The sequence below is a fragment of the Lepidochelys olivacea genome (genome assembly GCF_965140295.1).
Source record: "Lepidochelys olivacea isolate rLepOli2 genome assembly, chromosome: 6".
NCBI lineage: Eukaryota > Metazoa > Chordata > Testudines > Cheloniidae > Lepidochelys > Lepidochelys olivacea.
The window spans coordinates 62,313,754-62,333,594 of NC_140416.1; the positions used below are offsets into that span (position 1 = coordinate 62,313,754).

Below are 19,841 nucleotides of genomic sequence, written 5' to 3' on the forward strand. Positions count from 1 at the left end.
CTACTGCCATTCTGGTTTCTTACATAAAGGTCATATCTCCAATAAAGTTTTTCAGTCTACCAGAGATTAATCAAAAGAGACCTGTGGTTCTTCGGTTTTGGTTGTTCTGGTTGTACAGGATGAACAAGGAGAAACAAAGGAGAACCAAAATCTTCAAGGCTTCATATTATAAGGGCCTGAGGGAGTTTTTCGATTTCCCAATTCAGCATCTCACTTTGTAAATTAAAGTAACAGAAAGTAGAATGAACTGATGGGACTGGGTAAGAACAGAAACAAAAGAAGAAAAGATCCACAAAGACAAATGTGGGAGTTACTTTGAAAATGTTATTTATTCAATTCAATTCCTAGATAGCAGTTTTTAAAAAGAATGGAGTTTCTCAGATGTAAATATCTTAGCACCACTCTATTTGCTGCTGTTATAGCAGATACCAACATTTGCCATTCCTCCCCTCTTCTTGGAAACTATTTTTAAACTTTAAACCTTTTACCCCAGTCTTTTGCCATTATTTCTTGGTCAACTCAAGTGAAACTCCAGTCACGCGCTTTCCCTTCCTTGCTTGGCAAATGGCACATGAATTATTCAGATACCAAAGAACTAATATATTTACCTGAATGGTGGTTTTCCCATAATGAATTTACACTGCCCACCTTCCCCTCCTCAAGAATGTTTGGTTAGAGCGACACATTAATTATTACATTGAATACTGGGACTGAACTGAGATTTCTCCATTTGGCAACATGTGGTCAAAAGTAGCAATGGGGATTTGTGCTCTTCTAATTGGCTCTCAGCTTCCTAGCTCCTAGTGAATTGTATCTAAGAATTCTATTGGAGATTTGGAGCATCCCAGCTACTGACAACAGGACAGAAGAAAAGAGATTAAAGTAGGAAAGACATTAACCCAGGATAAAAAATGTAGGAGTAGGAATAGGATAGGATAAAGAATGGAAGTGGTTAGGACCTTTGCTTAATCCAGATACATTTTTTCTTCATGATATGAGGCCTCAGTGCCAGATCTGGCTCCCACTGATTTCAATGGAAGCAGGCCATGAGTATTATATGCCTGATTTTCCGAGCATTGACAGGGTGAGTAAGAACCTCACTACTGAATACATTGAATTCTTTCTGCAAGACAAATATACCTGTCTGATTCCTAATGCTGTTGGCTTTGTTATACAACATCAGTGTGGAGAGCTTGCATTTGAGGTCACACAGAACTCAACAGAAAGAGTGAATTACTGTTCTAGCTACAGGTCCACTCACACAAAGGGACTACATAAGATAGATTTGATTAGATGGAATGTGTCAGAATTCCAGATGAAAACTGCATCTGAGGAGCATTTAACAAAGAAATTTATCAGAGCCCATAAAATCCAAACATATGTGCGCCAGGTGCTTCTGCCAGGGTAGCGGGTAGATACCAGACCAACCCTGCCATAAGAATAGCATTCAGTGGAGCAAATCTCCAAATATTTGCCATTTCTCCCACTTGGACAGCCTTGGGAAAATACCAAACACCGGTACCTGATATAGTGTAATACTTGGGATCTCAGGATCAAGGTTAATACTGGGATATATACCAATATACAACATTTGTCAAGCTCTGTGAGGTCAAAAACAGAGACTTTGATACGATCATTTTTGCTTATTGCAGTTTCAAACTGCAAAGACAAGATAAGGAAGACTACATAAAATCCCCACAGCAAAAGTCAGCAGCTTTCAGTTGCGCAGTTACATCCAACTGCAGACAAAAATCAGGCAGTCAGACAACATTTTCAGTAGAGGCAGCACCATTATATGATCTCAGTAGCATCCCTCCATTTTATCCGTCTTCAAAGTGCATTCTTAGTGCAAGTAGTATGATTGACTCTAAAGCGGCTTACCGCCCTCTAACAGATTTCATGCTAAGACCAGAACTCTTGTTTCAGTTCATACGCTGCAGGTTTGGTTGTTTTAAGTTCAGTTCTGCATAGTGGAACCGTGCTGTCCTGGCTCTGACCCTCAACATCTATGTCCAATAGCATCTGCTCCACTACAGGAACACCCACCTGGAAAGGAAGCAGAGCAGAAAGTCCTGGCCTCTCCTCTACAGTGCTGCTGCTACTAGCAAAGCAGGAGTCCAGATTGCTTGGGGTTTCAGTACTTGAACTATTGGCAGAGGATTCACCCCTGGCTTGGCTGGGCGACACAAACCACCAGGGATCAAGCCGCTGCCGGTTGGCTGAAGGGCGTGGCCTCGGCAAAAACTCCAAGGTCTTGGGTCTTTCCAGTGTGGAGTCCTGATGTGCATTCCAGCGTCTTGGAGTTGGAGGAAAGACAAGGTTGGGGTCTGGCAGGCGAGGGACCTCATTTGGATCTCGACTTGGGCTGGGAGTTTTTAATACACCTATCCAAAAAAAAGAGAAGGAGAGAGAGAGAGAGAAGACCTATCAATTAAGTTGGAGCTATTTAAGGCATCTATCTGACCTTACTGCCCAAATACACTAAAGGCATGTGCAAAAATAAAATTATATATTCAAAATTCAGAACCCCCCTAGTTTTCATCTGAAACACTATATGTGAGGTAGACCACTGGGAGTTTTGATCCTTTCCACCAGAAAATTTTTGCATTGCATTAATAAATACAGGAAACATTGAGTTCAGAATAGAAGTTCCTGTGTGGACAAATTATTAAAAAGGGACAAATATAGTTCTCCAAACAACAAAGAAGTCTATGCCCCCGTTGTACTGATTTGAGATGAGGGACTGTCCACCGGCTCCTGGGCTGTTCTGGACACACTAGTGAGATACAGCTGCTCCAATGCTATAAAATCAGATCACTTAAAGCTCATGTAGGAAACCTTAATCTTTTCACTCAGTGGCTCTGGGATACTTCACTCTACCATCTTAATGTTCATTAAATGTATTTTAATAGAATATACATAATAAGCATAATATCTCATCATAGGAATTTGTATGTGGCGAAGAATTCCAAAGCAGAATTTATTGTTCAGTAAATGAAGTTTTCACTGAAGCTATTTTTATGAGCATAAATGACTATGTTAACTTGTATCTCAGTACAGACCCTGATACAATAGAACAACTGCAGCCTGACAGGACAGTGGCCTAAATAGCTACAGCCACTTAGATCAGAGAACAATTACAGTGTTCCCCCCCATACTGGTAAGGAATTTGGGATGTTGTGGAGACTCAGTCCCAGGTAAACGTTTGGAGGCAGAGAACACCTTGTACTCCCCAACAGGAACTCTCCGGCCAATGAACAGAAAGTGGCACTGGCTCAGTCCAAAAGACCTCACATCCTTTTTTTGTTGGCTTTCAGAGTAGAAGTTGCCTTGAAAGCATAGGAGGGACTTAAGGAAGGACAAAGGCTGAAGGTGGAATCCTCAAGAATGAACAACAGAAATGACATTATATTTGGATAGTGCCTTCTGTCTAAGAAACTAATACAGTAAGCCTCATAATACCCCATGATGAGGAAACAGAGACAAGAGAGGTTATGTGAGTTGCCCGAAGTTGCACAGTGAATCAGTGGTGACACCAGGCCTCAACTGATTAGAGCAGGGGTTCTCAAACTTCATTGCACTTCAACCCCCTTCTGACAACAAAAAACAACACACAACCCCAGGAGGGGGAACCAAAGCCTGAGTCCACCTGAGCTCCGCTGCCCCAGGTGGGGGGCCAAAGCCAAAGCCCCAGGGGTTCAGCCCTAGACAAGGGGCCTGTAACCTGAGCCCCGGCACCCAGGGCTGAAACCCTCGGGTTTCAGCTTTGGCCCTGGGCAGTGGGGCTTTGGCTTCAGCCCTGTGCCCCAGCAAGTCTAAGCCAGCCCTGGCGACCCCATTAAAATGCGGTCCCGACCCACAGTTTGAGAACCGCTGGATTAGAGTATTATTTTATTTATTATTAGTATAAAGGTAATGCCTCAGAGCCTTTGCCACAGACCATTGTGCTAGGCACTATATAAACACAGAGTACTTACTCTCTTAATGAACAAAGGCACAAGAGGGAGGAATAGGAGAACCACTGCACCAATCGTCTGGCCTTCATTCTGAAGGCTGAGAAAGAGGAGGAGGGGAAACTTACCTGTGCCCAGTGCACCAGTTAGACAGTTACTGGGAGAGCACCCATTAGCAACCAGTTCAGCCACTTTGATGGCTCCATCAGAAGGAGTTCGCCTGTGCCCCCTTTGCTGGGCATGGGAAGAGAGAGTCACATGTGTGGGAGTCAGGGATTGGTTGGGATCCTGCTTGAACCTCTCAATGCGTACATTAACCAGCGGGTTGGTAACTACTGGCAAGGGAGCCTTGACTGTCACAGGGCTGACGGGCATCTCATACACCACAATCTCATCACTGTCTGAGCGCAGCAGGGAGCGGGTGGAGTTACATTCAGAAATGGAAGACAGGGAAAGGAGGGTCAGTGAGGTGGATGGCTCGCTCAGCAGCAACAAGGGGTCCTCTTTCTTGAAGAGCTTCCGGGAAGGTGGGCTGGTGCTTCTGCGTGGTCGCCCAGCCCGCTGGAAAATACTGTCACGCTTCTTCTTCTCCTCCTTGGGTGGATCCAGCTCATCCTGGGTCAGCAACTGGCACTTGCCTGCCTCCAACAGATCAAAGCCCAGGCCTGCAGCAGCCAGCACTGCCCCGCAACCGAGCAAGGCAACCTCCCACCGCTTATGCTGGGAGCCACCTCGCTTAAGGCTATTGGTGGGCGTGAGCTGAGGGGTGCTTGTAGCAGAATTCATGGGAGTGGACTCCTCATTGGCATCACAGGGTGGGCCATCCAAGTCTCCGCTCTTCTGAAATGGGATGCAGAGGTACGATGGGGTGCGCCCAGGTGAAGGGTGCACTTTGTCTCCATTAAGACACTCGCTGTCTTCATCCTCTGTAAAGCAAATAAAACATACTTTGCATTGGCATAACATTTTCATCAGAGAATCACCACAAATATGAATGGATTACAAATATACATTACAAATATGAATGGATTAACCTTCACAAAGCATGCAAAGGAGGAAATGCCTTCATCTAAGCACTAACTGTTTAACCATAGTCAAATGTGAATAGGCTCTTCTGTCCAAGCTAGGCAATCCAAGACTGCACAAAAGACTGGCTGGTGAATCTTGCCCATATGCTCAGGGTTTAGCTGATCGCTATATTTGGGGTCGGGAAGGAATTTTCCTCCAGGGCAGACTGGAAGAGGCCCTGGAGGTTTTTCGCCTTCCTCTGTAGCATGGGTCACTTGCTGGAGGATTCTCTGCTCCTTGAAGTCTTTAAACCACGATTTGAGGACTTCAATAGCTCAGGCATAGGTGAGAGGTTTTTCGCAGGAGTGGGTGGGTGAGATTCTGTGGCCTGCCTTGTGCAGGAGGTCAGACTAGATGATCATAATGGTCCCTTCTGACCTTAGTATCTAGGAAAAAAAAAAAAAAAGCTGGCCCTTGGGTGTGAATCCAGCACTCAAAGCTGATATAGGCTGGGAGCACTGAAAAGGTAAAGAAAAGATAAATCACATGTTCAGCTGTGACCCCTACTGGCTGACCAAGAGTAGCATTTCTGAAAAGAGCTCTTGACAGCCCTCCCAGTTGCAGCAGATTTACACCTGATAAGGGCATGAATAGAAAGATAGGGAAGGAAACAAGAACCACTCCCATAGTACTTCCTATAAGTGCAGGTGTGATCTATCCCTATGTTGCAGCACCCAAATATCCTTTCCCAACAGCATTATTAACAAGAAAGATCACAAAGTTTCTAAGGAGTGCAGAGCTACCACAGAGAGCTGGACAGTTGTTTTGAGAGGTGAGAATTGGTGAGCTGCGGAGTGAGAGAGACTGAGCGTGGAGAGATTGGAGGGGAATGAACACACAGAGAAAATCCAAAAGGAGCGATGAGAAAGAGGGCATTCCTTGGGGAAATTAAGGTGAAATAGTGAGCCACCAAAGTGAAGACATTGGAGTAAGATGCCTTGGATGAATAGAATTGCTCACTCAGGGATGCGTGCACGTGTGTGAAATGAAGTACGTGGTCTGCCCTTACCCATCTCTGCTAGGCTGGTGAATCCCGGCAAGGCAGGAGTAGTTCTCTGGACCCTCCCTAGGTTTGGAGTACTAGATGACCATTGTTTATATCCATCTAACAGAGACTTCAGGCTGGAGGAGGAAAAGACAAGGGAAAAATATGTATTACACAAGACTAATATAACTGAGTTCAAAAAATAATTAAATAAGTTAATAGAGGATGGCTAATAGCCATTGATGAACCGAAGATAATCAGAGATGCATCCTCATGCTCTGGGCATCCCTGAACCTCTGACTGCTAGAACCTGAGACTGGGAAACTTGATGAATTGGTTCTGTTCTGTACATTCCCTCTGAAGCATCTGCCACCAGTCACTGTCAGAAGACAGGATACTAAGCTAGATGGACCATTGGTCTGACCTAGTATGGCCATTCTTATGACTCTTCCCCCCTACATTTCCAAATAGTACTATTGTGTTTAGGACTGCAAGCCTGGGCCAATTCATCTCATAGACTCATAGACTTTAAGGTCAGAAGGGACCATTATGACCATCTAGTCTGACCTCCTGCACAACGCAGGCCACAGAATCTCACCCACCCAGTAAGACATTTTGCAACAATGACATGTTTCCACCACTAAAGAAAAAAACGAAAAAGCATCTCTCCTACTGGACTACAATGTGGCAAGCACAGGGATGTCTGCTGAGAGTCAATGATGTGTGTGGGTCCAGAACTTTACAAAATACCATTTTAGCAGAACATGCAGAGGCAATTATAGAAGGTACAGAAACTAAGCAAAACTCAGTTCTTTTACCAAAATGTTGCAACTCCCATCTTAAGGCAGGTGCAACAATATATCGTGAGCAAAGAAAATTAATCTCCAAGAATATTTCAGCATAAAACACAAGCAATAATGAAAGCTGAAAATCATTGCAGGGAATGGGATGTGCCAAGGTCATGCCTTGTATATCTAACCCTGTCCAAAAAACAATTTTAGAGCAACCAGTTAACAGTGGTAATAGTCAAACGTGTAACACCAGTGCACCTTGGAATGACTTTATTTTAGACACAACAGTCAATGCAGACATATCATTGTATCATTAATTTTCTTCTAAATATGGGCCAGAACTAAAAGCTCTAATCCAAACTCAAACTTTAGAAGGGTTAGGATCTGCAGCTGAACTTTTTGTGGCCCAGATGGATCCTTACTTTCCATCCACACAAATGTGTTACCATCACATTGTTTACTTCCTGGGGCCACTGTCAAGCCACTGCGAATGTCAGAACTTTCAGTGGTGCAACTTTTTGGCACATCAGCGATCAGCAAGGATATCAGCACCCATTCATTGTCTTGTAATATCTGGCAGATTTGAAATGACTTCCTTCAAACTCCTAAAGTTATAGCTCTTCACCTAAGCTGTGAAGTGTAAGACCCAGCTAAGAGAGTCAGAAGCTGAGAGAGAGGAGATCTAACCATGTCGATAAGTCAATGTCAGCAATCTCGCTGTACTATGGATGTGTACAAATTACCTCAATGGGCTGGGAAAGAGCATGTTTAGTGGTCAGAGAATGAGAGTGCAAATCAGGAGATCTGGGTTATATTCCTAGCTGTGTTGTTGACTTGTGTGATCTTGGGGAAGTCATAAAATTCTCCTGTGCTTTGTTTCACAAATCTATAAAATGTGAATGATACTGACCTCCTCCCAGGGTTCTCATGAAGTTTAATTCATTACTGGAGGCACTCTGCACTTTTTAGTGCCTTTCACCTACAATCTGGATCTCAGAGAATTATTATTACAGATTCCACTTTGTGGGTATGGATTTCCTTTACTCTTTAATTAAGGTGCTCCTATAGCTCACTGGACAGAGGACTATCTTTTTGCAGCAAGGTTGCAAAGTCTACACTTGATTTTGCACATGATCAGTTGCCTGATGACTGTTATATTTGTATTACCCTGGAACCACAAATATTATTTCCAACTTAGGGGCATAATTTTAGATTACATTAAAAGCGTTCTGTTCTCATCTGTCTTGAGATATTATCATTCTTCCACATTAATCACTCCCACTAAAGTTTGTGCAATATCCTGCCATGTGTTTGAATCCAGTCAGCGCAATGTTGATCTTATGCCCCAATGGAAGGCGTCCATGTGACTTAGCAACAAGAGTGTGATTGATGGGGTGACCTTTACAAGGACAAAATTCTATGTCACAATTTATTCATCCCAAGATGTGCTGTAACTATGTGATAAAATAACCTGGTAGCTTTAGTTATATTTAAGCATCCCACCTATATATACCTGGACAAATAAACACAGAAAAGGAGACATTAAGGAATGTATAGATGGTGAATGCAAGCAAAAAGAAGAGGGGGCAATGTGCTCACCTCAAGGGTAAATGCCAAGGCCTTTGATAAGACGATTAGTATGGAGTCTTTCTCCATGGAGTTGGAAGGGTATGTACTAGGTTCTCAATGTATACAGACAGTAAACAGCAAAACAGTGAATAATGCACAACTATTGTCAGTCTAGCCTTCACCTTCGTCCTGATATCCCTGAAGATTACAGGGGTGTTCTGGGCTGCCCTTTGTGGCACAGCACGACACATCAACTTCTTCTGCTTCTCTATGCCTCCTTCTAGACAGCTTCCTTCATAAAAAAGCAGAGGTCGAAGATTCATTGGCACTGAAAGTGAGCCTTACTTTGAATATGAAGACTAGGAGTGATCAGAATAATTCCAAGACTTCGCTGAAGTTGACTAATTATTATTTTCACCTCATTCTTACATATCACTCCCATCCAAATTACAAACATTGCTACCCACAGTCCCTGCAGGCCTGACAAGGAGACTGCTGCACAACATACATGCCACTAGGGTGCGCTTGAAAGCAGTTCAACATATAAATTCCACTTGCTAAAGCACATCATCTCTGGAACAGTACTAGCTGACAGCACTAGCAGCTAAACTACCTACTTCTCCCCCGCCCCCCACCTTGGCACCCTTTTTTATTTTATTTTATTTTATTTTTTTGGCTAGGTTTAGATTTTTTCAGTAGCCTATTTGGGTGGGAAAGTTGATCGGGTATTCATATATTTATGTTATGAGAAAGTAGTAACTACATTTGTCTTCCCTTCCCACTAGAAAACCCATTATCCCGCTCCTTGGGATTCCTACAAGCTCCTTCTTTAGCCTGAGTGTTGATTAGATGTCATTTGGTCAGTAAATTGCCAAATGTGTAATGGGATCCTTAATAATGTCTAATCTGAAAGAGAGAGTCTTCAGCAGTACACTGTCCTTTAAACACCATGATGGGGCATTGATACAATACTGACTCAGAGAAAAGTGTGTCTGCTACTGAATTTCAAACACCACTTTTTGCAGCAAATGGGTTTTCTTTGAAAGTCCCTCATCTATGTATTGATCAGGTTATGTCCTGCTTAGCTGGCGAGATCTGAAAGGGATCACAGCTCAAGGACCAATAGCTATGTCAAGGTTCCTCCCCCATTCTGAACTCTAGGGCACAGATGTGGGGACCTGCATGAAAACCTCCTAAGCTTACTTTTACCAGCTTAGGTTAAAACTTCCCCAAGGTACAAACTATTTTAGCCTTTGCCCTTGGACTTCCACTGCCACCACCGAATGTTTATCTGGGTTTACTAGGAAAGCGTTGTTTGGAAACGTCTTTCCCCCCAAAATCCTCCCAACCCTTGCATCCCACTTCCTGAGGAAGGTTTGGTAAAATCCTCACCAATTTGCCTAGGTGACCACAGACCCAAACCCTTGGATCTTAAGAACAATGAAAAAGCATTCAGTTTCTGAAAAGAAGGATTTTAATAGAAGTAAAAAGTAAAAAAGAATCACCTCTGTAAAATCAGGATGGTAAATACCTTACCAGGTAATTAGATTCAAAACATAGAGAATCCCTCAAGGCAAAACCTTAAGTTACAAAAAGACACACAGACAGGAATATCCATTCTATTCAGCACAGCTTAATTTCTCAGCCATTTAAAGAAATCATAATCTAATGCCTATCTAGCTAGATTACTTACTAAGTTCTAAGACTCCATTCCTGTTCTGTCCCTGGCAAAAGCATCACACAGACAGACCCTTTGTTTTTTCCTCCCCTCAGCTTTTGAAAGTATCTTGTCTCCTCATTGGTCATTTTGGTCAGGTGCCAGCGAGGTTATCCTAGCTTCTTAACCCTTTACAGGTGAGAGGATTTTTCCTCTGGCCAGGAGCGATTTTAAAGGGGTTTACCCTTCCCTTTACATTTATGACAAGCTACCATAAATCCATAAATGTCACCTTCAGTCCAACAGAACATTAAAATCACACAAACACTGACAACCCAACTGCTTGTGTGAAAAAGCTGAAAGTGTCTATCCCTAGGCAGAACAAAAATCTCCCATGTCACAACAGCAGGCTGAGGCCAGGTCACTCTATCAGCTGACTTGAGCATTACTAGGGGAAGTGGAGCTCAGAATTAGGAGTCTAAGGGTTTCCATCAGACACCCTAAAGTAAATATCACAAAGTCACAATGTAAATGTCATGGCACTGTTCCAAGTTATGTTCAACCTTAATCAGTCTCTGCCAGTTCAGCATATCAGCCTGTTATCAGAAATGCATATCTCTGCAGTTCATCGACAAAACTTTAAAAAGGATAAAAATAATCACTGTCATTTTTCAGTGACTGGCTTTATATAAACCTGAATTTAGAATGCAGGTATTTTTTGTTTGTTTGTTTTTGTTTTTTTTTAAGAGCTCTGGCTATCAGCCCCAGGTAGCTGAGGCTCGTGCAAAAGGGATGTGCACACCCAGGAGGTGGGGATAAAAGGTACAGCCAGAGTCCCACCACCCAGGCTCAGGCTCTCCTTCCCCCTCCCTCAATCTCTGACTGGGAAGCAGCCCAGCCTTGGGCTCTCCCCCCACCAATATCTCACAGGGAGGCAGCCTGGGCTCTCCTTCCTCCCCACACCCAATCCCTCACCTGGAGGCACCGGGGCTCCAGCTGTCAGCCCTGGGGTGGCAGCAGCAGCACAGAAGTAAGGGTGGCAATGATGCGCTAAGTCTGCTGTGAAAAGTGATACGGACGAATATCACTTTTTACATTGCCATCCTTACTTCTCTGCTGCTGCTTGCGTAGTGCTTCCTTCAGAGCTGAGCACCAGTGAGCAGCCGCTGCTCTCCACTCTCTTCAGAGCTGGGTGGCAGTATATGTATGGGGGGGGAGGAGGGAAGAGTGTAAAGGATTACAGATACACAGAACGGGGGCCCAATCAAATAAGTTTAAGAACCACTGATCTAGTCTGACCTTTGGTATAACAAAGCCCACAGAACTTGTTTGAAAAAATTCCTAGAGGATATCTTAGAAAACCATCCAATCTTGATTTAAAAGTAGCCAGTGACTGAGAATCCACCACAACCCTTAGTAAATTTTTCCAATGGTTAACCACTCTCACTGTTAAAAATTTATGTTTCTCCCCACACACTCTGAATTTGCCTAGTTTCAACTTCCAGCCATTGGATTGTGTTATATCTTTCGCTGATAAATTGAAGAGCTCGTTATCAAATATTTGTTCACCACGTAAGTACTTCTATTGAACTCAAGTCATCCCATAACCTTCTCTTTGTTAACCTAAACAGATTGAGCTCCTCAAGTCCATCACTATAATACAGGTCTTTTAATCCTTTAATCATTCTCGTGGCTCTTCCCTGATCCCTCTCCGATTTATCAACTTACTGTAACTTGTGTGGTTGTTTTTTTTAAATCCCTGTTGGAAAAGACACGGCAAAGGATAAAGGAGATAAGGATTCAAGATGACTTGGCAGAGAGCTATGTAGGCAACTAAAATGACAAGAATGTTGCTAGCCAGGATTAAAGAGCACTGGCACAGCTCTGTGGGAAAAGCTTGCAAGGGGATTTTTCACCTATGTCTGGCACTTAAGTGAGTGAGCCTTAAAATTTACCTTTAACTAACCAAAAAGAAAATAAAAATGGGTAGTGTGCCTCAGAGTGACTGCAGCTTATTGCAGCTCTGTTTGCATTGAACAGCCTCTCAGTCTGGCATGATTTAAATGAGCAGCAAGGGCTCATCATATATTCACTGCATTGCCCATTCAGCAAAATAGTCGCCATGTTCCAGATGCTGCTCTGTATGATGCTGTGACCTTACTGAGTTCATCTGTAAGAGACAAAAAGTCAATCACAGAGATAGCATCTCAGTTTTGCAGGGAACAGGATTAAGTTAATTTCAGCCACTCTTAGCAAACTGGCAAATCCCATCCTCCTAGCTCCCTGTGCACAATAGATGCTTCACCCTTTCCAGCTGTTGTTTTGCAGGGGAAGAAGTGGAAGAGATGAAGAGGCTTTCTCTCAGAGTTCCAACAAAAGGCTTCTGGACTTCAAGGCAGAAGTATTTTTCTACCATCAACATTTTTTCCTCCCCCTTTTAAATTTAATGCTGGTGAAAGGCATGGGACTATGTGATAAATAAAGGAATTAATTCTCAAGAGTTATCTACAGAACAGACACAGCCTGAGCAGTGGCCATGCAAGCTCTCTCCACACTGTACTGCTAATATGCTTCAAAAGCCTGGGCTAGAAAGACCACCGTTTAAGGGAGATTGTAATGTAATTTCCATGGACCATTCAATCCTTGGCTTTTCTGAGGAGGGCAATCAATGCCAATTTTGGTGGGCAGGTTTATTATATGGACACTTGTCTTCCAGGAATTTGGCAAACTGACAGACACCAGACTCATTTCAGATAGGCTACTGACCAGCTATCAAACTAGCAACCTAGGGGTGAAAGGTTCTTTATCCAACCTTCAAACCTGTTAGGCATCCAGTCACCTCAAATTTTTTTAATCATATCATTAAAAATAAATACTAATCTTTTAAGCAGCATCACAAAAATGCTGAGGTTTGAATCCTGGTATACTGTCTTCAGGTAAGACTGGAACCACAGAGTAGAAATCAACAGCAGCAGACTTGGCACAACATCTCTACAAGTATACACATACTTTTTAAAAAGGTTGAAAAAATACTTATCTGGCTTCTCCAGTCCCAGTTAAATAATACTACACATGAGAAGGAAAATATGTATTTGAAGGGTGTAAATATGAAGGATGGAGAAGAATATTTCAGGGTAGTCCAAAGGGGGTATAATTAGAAGCTGGAGGATATCGAGTTACAGAAAATTTAGACTGAATATCAGGAAACGACACCTAATATCTGAGAGTTATTAGCTGTGCAATAGTCTCCGAAGCAAAATCGAAGAAGTCCCACCACTTTAAAACTACACTGGATAAAGTTCTGGAAAGCACACTGAAAATAACAATCCTGCACTGGACCTCTGAGGATGGATTAGATGTGACTTTACCTCTTTCTTCTATCTCTAATGTCTATGAGACTATGGATAAATAATTATTTCAGCCGAAAAGTGTGGCAGCTCTGCAGGACAGAGCTGGAGTTTTACCAGGCAGCCCTTCTGAGAACCAAGTGCTCATAAGCAGCTTTAAAGTTCAGAAAACTTTGGCCATTCACACTTCCCCCTGGACCCAGTCCTGTTTGTTCTTACCCATCTTCTCCTGAAGCTGTCTCCCTATGACAAAGAGAACTTGGTCCCCAGGTACGCCCTTTCTTCTTCTGGCTTCTCTTCTCTTCCTCCTCTTCTTCCTCCTTCTGTAGACCTGAGTTGCAGCCCCAAGCTTTGCTGCTTTCTCCAGGTGTCACTATGGAAACCAATAAGGGAGAGGGAGGGAAAGGATGGGCATGTGGGGCAGGAAAAACACAAAATGCTGCCTGCACCTCCTGAGTGGCAATGTACCACTCTTCAGCACTGGTGAAAAGAGAAGTAAGGCACAATGCTACAGACCCTGAAGGAAATGTATTAACACCACTTAACCAACCACCTGAAGAGCGTGAAGTGCTCACCAACATCAAACGATTTAGCCACACAACACTCACATGATACAGATAGATTTGTTTTAATCCTTATTTTAGAGATGGAGAAACTGGCACAGAGGTTAAGTAGCTTGCCTAGGGGTCACACTGGAAATCTGTGGCAAAGCAGGGAATAAAACACAAATCCAAAAGGGGTATGGCAAAGGCAAAGGCTATGAAATCCTCCCTCATCATGCCTCAACCCTGAGCCGGAAAAAGCTCCCAGAGAGGCCTTCATAGCCTATTTAATCCTTGGGTTCTCTTCTAAAACTGCCAACAAGAGAATAGAAATCCAACTCTCAAGATGCTGAGACCCACGCTAATCACTAGACAACACTACCGTCATATTGCTCTTCAAAATGTACTTGTGTCCCCTGTAAGGTCTCCACTTCCCGTCTGCTTGTTATGACAGGGCCACATTCCCACACCAATTGCTTTCATTTTTCTTGAAATGTTTTTACTAAACAATTTCCATTCCTTTGCCACACACTTCTCTTTCAGCCTATCCATCTGATCCACCTCAAGAATACATTCTGAACTTGCAGATATAAATTCCATAAATTCAGTTATAGCAAGCAGGCTGTATTCCTGAGAAATATACTTCCAGTACAATCAATCAGCAAGTGCCCAGAAACACAAACAAGTGAGGCTCAATTTCTGGGAGAAGGAACATTCCCCACCACCACTCCCCACAGTTACGCTTCATTCAGGAAGTTTCACCGTCTTTTCCTAAACAAGACCCAAAAATCCCCACTGCAGTGCCTGCTAGGCATATTATATTCTTCCCATGTTCAATGCTATAGCAAGCTCCTTACACTGTATGGCCCTGAGTCTGGGAATAATGGTAGGACTTGCAGGAGGACTGGAACAACTACTGATCAAACTTTTCCTTTTGTCCATGGTTGGAGATGCCTGCACAGTGAACTTGTGCTGGAAATCTGTTAAAAAAAACAGTCACAATTAAAATACTCATTCATGAAACACAACAAAGATTATTAATTCTTTCTCGTACCTTTGCAGAATGGCACCAGTGTTTCAGTGCATTTTTGCAGGCACATAAACCCCCAATTTGCACACACCCCTAATGCAGCCTGAAGATTAGTGCTTTGCATCTGGACATACAGCTGCAAAGGAGCAGCATATAAATGTGTCTAGTTGGGGACTGACATTCCTACCCATATGTACCTGCATAATTTTTTAGGTAAAAACCTTTTCATCTCATTTCCCAAAGAGACTTCTGGGGCAAGCAAAAATTCATGAAACAAATGTTTACAAGATGGTTATTATTAAAAATATAATCTACCACATCCACTCTCCCCAACTCTCAGTCTCCCTTGAGAGACAGAGTTAACAGTGCAGTACATGTTAAGAACCATCTATAACATGGCTGCCAACTCTGGGTGAATTATATAATCAAACACACGCAGCTTTCCGTTTCTTGCCAGTTTGGAACTCCAAGCAATTTGCACATTCGGTACCCTCTCTTATCACAATGGACTCACTTCCATCGACAGCCATCCTCATTTTCCCACCCACTTTCCCAATTGTTGACCAACCAAGTGACATTTTCCATCCAGTCTTGAGGGAATGAAGCAACAGTCTAATTCTGTATTTATTTGCTAAATAGTAATGCTGAGAAGTTGAGTGCTGTAGTCTTCATAATCTTCCCTTAGCTACCCAACATGACTCAAGAGTCCCAAGGTCATTTCCCACACCAGCAGTGCAATGGGCTATGGTTGCTGTTCTGATATCAAACATACCCACATCAGCTTTATTTAACAATAAGACGACTCCAGAATAGACACTTCCACCATTTTCAGGTAATACCTTCAATGAAAGTGTGCATTTGAGGTGTTGTTGAACTAAATGTTGCATTGATAGTTAAAATTAAGATTTTGCTTTAAAAGTGAACTTCCTGATACCAGCTGCAGACTAGTAATACGTGCTACAAACACTCAAACATTCAACATTCCTCTTCACCCATATCCTTACCCTTTGGACAATGTTAGTCACAGTGCACCCTATTGCTACCATTTCCTGTGTTTTTCCCTACAACCACTGACCTTTAATTTCTTGATGCCAAAGAGGCTGGGATTTCTTAAGGCACATCTTGTGACCATTCTATGATTGCAGGCACAAAGCAGCAACATTTAACAGAAACTCATTTGGCACAAGAGGACCCCCCTACAACCCAGCACTGCAGCATCACTGACCTGAAGGGAGGCTGATGCGATTGCCATCTTTCAACTTAAGACGGTTTTTCTTGAACTTGCCCATGCGCTTCTTCACCTGAGGCTTCTCCTGGCACAGCTGGTGGATAATGATGTTGAGCTCCCTTTCCAGGATGTCAATCTCACGTTCTGCCAACTCCTGCTCCCGCCGCCGCAGCAGCTCCTCATGGTTCTTCTGCTGGAGTGCAGCACGGGTCAGCTCCTCCTCCCATGTGCGCAGCTCCTGCAGGGAGGAAAGAGAGGAGAATTCTATAGATTACAAGTATGACATATGAGTTCTGAAATTATTCTATCTACTAGAGGAGCAAATCCAAAGATGGCTGGAGTTCATTACTGGCCTGGTTCACACGCTCAGCAAGGAGGCCAAGGAGTGAAGTGACAGAGACTGAACTCCACTCTCCCCCTGCAAAGCTGTCCCTGCAGCTCAGGGTTGAGGCGCCTTGATAGGGCAATGTGGGAGAAGCTTATTCTGCTGCTGGTCATGATGTGTCTGATCTGTTATTCAGTCTCTACAGAGGTAAGCCAGGCACCTTTCAAACACTATACTGACTGTAAAAATAAAATAAACAGTTGAACCTGGAAGCTTGTTTTCCAGGTATTTGAGAGAGTGGGAAGGGGAAAGACATGGGACATGGCAGCTTATTTTTGCAGGATTTGTTCAGAATTTCCAACTGTTAACTCCCCCTTGTTTTCCTGCCTAAATCAGCATCTACATTAATTTGTTTAAATTGACTTCAAAGCAGTCTAAAAATTAAATGTTCCCATCTAGCGCATCATAAGACAGAAAACAAAACAAAAAACCTAGCTCCAACATAAGGCAACCAAATGGAGCAACTAGAATTACTGGTGCAGGAAGTGAAACAAGATATAACAGGGATAACAGAAACATGGTGGAATAGTAGTCATGACTGGAGTACAGGTACTGAAGGTATGTGCTGTTGAGGAAAGACAGAAATAAAAGGTATAGGCAGTGGAGTAGCATTGCATATTAATCACAAGGCAGACTATAAAGAAACTAGAAGAGATGGAATGGAAAGACAGAATTTGTTGGGGACCAAAATCACTTTGGGGAAGAAAAGTAACAGAGGCTCCAATGAGATAGTGCTTGGGATATGCTGCAGCCCCAAAGGATCCTATTTGGACATGGATAGAGACAACTAATATCTTTAATGAAATAAGTACTAGTAGGAATTGTGTGATTATGGGAGGCTTTAATTTCTAAGATATAGATCGAAGGACAAGTGCTACTAATAACAGTTGGGCCCAGATATTGCTCGATGTGATGGCTGAAAGTTTTCTCCACCAAATAGTCACCAAACCAACAAGAGATGACGCCATTTTAAATTTGGTATTGGTAAGCAACAAGCACCTCACAGAAGAACTGGCTATAAAGGACAACTTTGGGTCAAGTGATCATAAACTAATTTAGTTGACACTAAATGGAAGGATAAACAAAAATAGGTCTGCAAGTAGGATCTTTGATTTCAAAAGGGTAAACTTTAAAAAAAAATTAAGGGAAGTAGTTAGGGAAGTGGACTGGACTGAAGAACTTAAGGATCTGAATGTGAAGGAGGCTTGGAATTACTTTAAGTCAAAGTTGCAGAAGCTGTCTGAAGCCTGCATCCCAAGCAAGGGGAAAAAATTCATAGGGAAGGGTTGCAGACCAAACTGGATGAACAAGCATCCCAGTCATCTTATTAAGAGAAAGCAGAAAGCCTACAAGGAATGGATCAACAAGGAAAGCTACCTCTTGTATGTCCCAAAGTATAGGAGGAAAGTGAGAACTGCCGAAAGCTAAGCAGAGTTGGAACTTCCAAAGGAAATTAAAAACAATCATAAAAGATTATTTAGCCATTTAAATAAAAAGGAAATATGGAAAGAAGGGGGACCACTAAGCACTGAGGGTGGAGTGGAGATTAAAGATAATCTAGGCATAGTCCAACACCTAAATGAATACCTTGCCTCGGTTTTAATAAAGGTAATGAGGATCTTAGGGGGTAGTGGCAGGGTGGCTAATGATAACAAGCTTACGGAAGTAGAAATCATATGAGGTGGAAGCTTATAGGACCAAAAGTTTATAGGACCAAATTGGCAGGCCTGGATGATCTCCATCCAAGAATATTAATGGAACTGGCACATGAAATTGCCAGCCCTACAGCAAAGGATTTTTAATGAATCCATAAACTTGGGGGTTGCACACTGTGACTGGAATATTGATAATATAGCACCTATTTTTAAGAAAGGAAGCCACAGGCCCATTAGTTTGGCCTCAGTTGTATGCAAGGTCTTGGAACAAATTTTGAAAAATGAAGTAGTTAAGGACAGAGGTAAATGGTAACTGGTATAAAATACAACATTGTTTTACAAAAGGTAGATTATGGCAGACCAACGTGATCTCTTTCTTTGAGAAGATCACAAATTTTCTTGACAAAGGAAATGCAGTAGATCTAATCTACCTGGATTTCAGTAAGGCATTTGATACAGTTCTACATGGGAAACTATTAGTTAAATTTGAGAATACGGGATTGATACGAGAATTGAAAGGTGGATAAAGAACTGGTTAAAAGGGAGACTATACTGGGTCATATTGAAAGGTGAACTGTCAGGTGGAGAGATGATACTAGTGGAGTTCCTCAGGTATCCGGCTTGGGACTAATCTTATTTAACATTTTCATTCATCACCTTGGCACAAAAGTGGCCAATAAAGTGGACTAAAAAAAAAATGGACTAATAAAATTTGCAGATAACTCAAAGTTGGGAGGTATTGTCAATATGGAGGAGTAGAGGCGGGTTAAGGTTTCGTGGGGCCCTGGGCCAGACCAAGTGGGGGCCCCTCTTCACCCCTCCTTCCACCCACAGTCCCACCCACAGTCCCACCCCAATCTGTCCCTCCCTGCACCGCTCTGCTGTGTTCCACACACAATCAGCCCTATTCTGCTCCCCTCCCCCAGGAGCTCCACAACCTTGTTCCTTTCTGTCCCTCAATCCCCCCACTGCAGCCCCAACACCAGAGAAGCTCTGTGCCCTTCCCCCCTGCCATGGCCCCAGACCACACCTGGGAGTGAGAGCTCCCCTGGCTCTGAGGCCCGCAGCAGGGAGCTGGAGCTCCTCCAGTCCCAGGGCTATAGTTGTAGTTTGACTGCTATATTTGGGGAGGTGGGGGTAGGGGGGCAAAGCGCGCCCATACACACGCACACATGCACGCTGAAGCCAGTCCCCTTGGTTCACTGGCTCTCGCTTTCCGCCTACAGTGCTACCTGGGCTGCTGGTGCTGGGGGGGGACAGGATGGCGTAACAGGGGAGGCCCCAGCTGCTGCTGGCAATCACTCCTGCATCGGCAGCTGCAGCAATGTCCCTGTTCTGGTGTTGCTGCGGTTGCCTCCCTGCTGGAGCTGCTGGTGGCCCACAGAATGCCACATGCTGGGCTCCTACTTCCCCCCACCCATTCCTGTATCCCCTTCTCTTCCCCATCTCCTTCTTCTCCCCTTCCCTTCCCCTCACCCCACCTCCCTTGCTCTGCATCCCTCCTACCTCTCCGCAGGCACTCACGGTTGTAGAGGAAACAGGCTAGCAGTAGGACCCAGGAGGTGGTGTCCAGCTGCTAAGGCAAGACCCAGAGCGTAAGGGAAAAGCTGCTCTGTCCACTCCCTGTGAGC

The 19,841-nt window shown here is 43.5% G+C and overlaps 1 protein-coding gene across 1 annotated transcript in view; it reads right to left on the bottom strand.

The window, feature by feature from the left end:
• Positions 1 to 349: 349 nt before the first annotated feature.
• Positions 350 to 19,841, bottom strand: part of MAP3K9 (mitogen-activated protein kinase kinase kinase 9) — a 77,354-nt gene continuing 57,862 nt past the window's right edge. Inside the window, exons 6-11 of the mRNA XM_084632373.1 lie at positions 16,168 to 16,408; positions 14,770 to 14,892; positions 13,590 to 13,743; positions 6,031 to 6,143; positions 4,082 to 4,879; positions 350 to 2,384 (exon numbers count right to left, since the gene is read on the bottom strand). Of these exons, the coding sequence (XP_084488499.1) occupies positions 1,903 to 2,384; positions 4,082 to 4,879; positions 6,031 to 6,143; positions 13,590 to 13,743; positions 14,770 to 14,892; positions 16,168 to 16,408 (1,911 nt within the window). The 3' untranslated portion in view covers positions 350 to 1,902. The remainder of the gene's footprint in view (positions 2,385 to 4,081; positions 4,880 to 6,030; positions 6,144 to 13,589; positions 13,744 to 14,769; positions 14,893 to 16,167; positions 16,409 to 19,841) is intronic.